At 39.0% G+C, this 2,824-nt stretch overlaps 1 protein-coding gene across 1 annotated transcript in view; it reads left to right on the forward strand.

Moving 5' to 3' along the window:
• The window catches only part of LOC118414096 (transmembrane protein 263-B-like), a 4,034-nt gene extending 1,756 nt beyond the window's left edge, over positions 1-2,278 (forward strand). Inside the window, exons 3-4 of the mRNA XM_035817869.1 lie at positions 537-670; positions 1,124-2,278. Of these exons, the coding sequence (XP_035673762.1) occupies positions 537-670; positions 1,124-1,237 (248 nt within the window). The 3' untranslated portion in view covers positions 1,238-2,278. The remainder of the gene's footprint in view (positions 1-536; positions 671-1,123) is intronic.
• The last annotated feature ends 546 nt before the right edge of the window (positions 2,279-2,824 follow it).

Genomic DNA, 2,824 nt, shown 5'->3' on the forward strand with positions numbered 1-2,824 from the left:
TATATATTACGGCTGGATACCAGGCTACACATTAGGGGAAAATTTCAATGTGTAGAGTCAGTCTAGGGTAGCCTGGGTACCATCTGATTTCTACCAGGGCTCTTTACACTCGCTTCCCAAAAAAAACATTTTTTTAGGGAAGCGAGTGTAAGGAGCCCCTGTAGAAATCGGATGGCACCCAGGCTAAGTCTAGGGAAGTAAGTTATGTTACAGTCTCTAGCTCTACTTTTGGTAATTTGATCTTTGACAGACACACAAATCTAATACAGTATATTATGCATGCTACAAAAGGCTTTAAGATCACAGGGATTTACTTTCTTGGAAGGGAGAAAATAGAGTGTGTACAATAGTTTAATTGGTGCCTAACCAAAACAACAGTCACCTGATTAACAGAAACGCCTTCATTGTTTAGTTTGAGGTGGAATTGTCACCATGAAAAGTGTAAACACAATGGTGTCAATACCTCACCTCCAGTTTTACAGTACTACATGTAATAAAGAAGAGAGTACTATTTTCATTTCATGATGTGCCTGTAGAAAAGCCAGGTGAACAGCCAGGAATCGTGCGCAAGGTTGGGTCTGGAGTGTACAACACAGCAACAGGGGCGCTGGGAATGGGCTTCAGTGGGATCAAGTGGGTAGCAGGCACCAGCTACAGCGTCGTCACAAAGGTAACCCAGACATGGGAACTGTGAAAGACTTATTACTTCTTGATTAGAGAGTATGTGCTGTAATGGGTCAATGGTAAACAAACCCTGCTTCACAAAGTTTGTAGGTTTGAATCCCTCCCAGCCTGTTGTTGTTTAACTCCCATTCATCCTTTCATCAAGTTCCATACTGGGTAAACTAACGGATGTTGTAAGCTGTGTTCCATTCTATATTGACAAACAATAATTGGATAAGAAAAAGAATGCAATTTTAATGGAGTTGCAATTATCATTATTACATTGAAGTTGAATGTACCTCAATAGCAATAACTGTATGCACTTAACTCAACTTAATTGCAACATACTAGAAACACAGACACATACACACAATCAAGCAAACAGACATACACAGGCACATGCACAAATAAATGTTTTCTTCCTAACCTGCCATCCTAACAAAAGATGTGTTTTATCCAGGCGCCATCAGCAGGCTATGGAGTGGTCAGTTCTGGGGTCAGTTCTGTGACCAGTCGGCTACCGTCAGTGTCCATACCCTTATGGAGGGGCAAAGGAAAGGACAAGAACGATTGATGTCACGGTGGTCAGTGTGACACATCAGTAGCCAGGATTCTAAACTGAGGATATAGCAATATGGAAGGGAGCACAAGGGAAGCTTCTCTTTGACAACTGTATGATTACCTGGAGGCTAGATACTGGAATGTTTGTGCTTCTCAACATGTAAAGGCATGTTGCCTGTAAATGGAAATAGTTGCCATATTGTTGCATAGCCCAAATTCAGGATGAATTTTGGATGGAACCCCTTTTGTAATATATGGGGCCAAAGTGACAAGGAACTGGGGCCACTGCATATACTGTGTGAGTTTTCATGGACATGCCTTATCTAATGACCAAACTAATATCTTGTCACAGTATGCTGGTATTCATATAATATGATAGTGGTTAGTAGTACATGTTGTATTACTAGTAGAAGCTGAGTCATTATTGGAAATATCATTTTACAGACTCACTGATATAACTGTTACAGAAAAAGAAGCTTGAAGTGATTCCGTTACGCATTTCCATCAATTTCTCATGACCATTTTTGCATTTTGCATTTGTATGTTAATCTGTTGCCTAATCAACCAGACTGGCTGTATGTTAAAGTTAGCTATAGCAAAGTGATATATTAGGAAGTTAGATGTGCCTTAAAAAGCAACTTTTCCCAAGATGTAGACATTGTCAAAGTTCCAGTATATCTATTTTTGCCAGTGTTGTTATGAAGAATGTTGCTATCATAGACAAGGGACCAGGAGAAAGTATTGTAACTAATTTACTAAAGAACCATGACTGATGATTGACCATTGACTGGAATGTTGAGAAGTGCATTTATACTACCAGTATTATAGCTGCAGCTTGTACTGTGATGTTGTTGTACAATGCTGTAACGAAATCTCACCAACTAGTGGTACTTGTAATGCAACTTATTGTAAAGACAAACACACAAATGTATTTTGTTATTCCTCATTCCACTCTAGTCTGTATGAATGTGAAATTAGGGACCAGTTGAAAAAAAGTGAGGTGTCTATTTTGAGGTTTAGTGCCCTGTCAAACAATGCAAGCATAAGGTATTTTTGTAGAATCATGCTTTAATAATGAAATCAATGTGACCAAACTCTGCATGATGCCACTATGTCTGGTCAGGTGGACTAGCATGGGAGTAAAGGCTTTAGGAGCAGGGTAAGCTGTGGAGATAGAAATGTGAAAATGTATGTTTATTGGGGACCAGGAGAAATTGTGAAAGTAGTTGAAAAAAGTGACACTTGGACCATGAAACATTTTTTCAAAAGAAATTGACTAAAATAATCAGGATGTAAGAAGGAAGAAAACTTTTAACACCCTTTTCTGTGGTCATTCCAAGGCTTGTTGAAGTGCCCATAAGGATTGACACGGACAGATAGCCTTTTCCCTGGGCTTGCTGTGGACTAAAATCTGTGAGCTTTCAAAACCTGTATTACAGCATAGATGAGGCTTGTAGCATATAAAATATAGATCAAATTTATTGTACTGTATCCAAAAGGACACAGCAACATTTACCTATTCTTGAGTCTCATGACTCCATATCCACAGCAGTGACAATGCAAGTTTTTTTTACTTCTCTGTTAACTGAAACAGATCTAC

This window comes from Branchiostoma floridae, chromosome 4 (genome assembly GCF_000003815.2).
Source record: "Branchiostoma floridae strain S238N-H82 chromosome 4, Bfl_VNyyK, whole genome shotgun sequence".
NCBI classification, from domain to species: Eukaryota; Metazoa; Chordata; class Leptocardii; order Amphioxiformes; family Branchiostomatidae; genus Branchiostoma; species Branchiostoma floridae.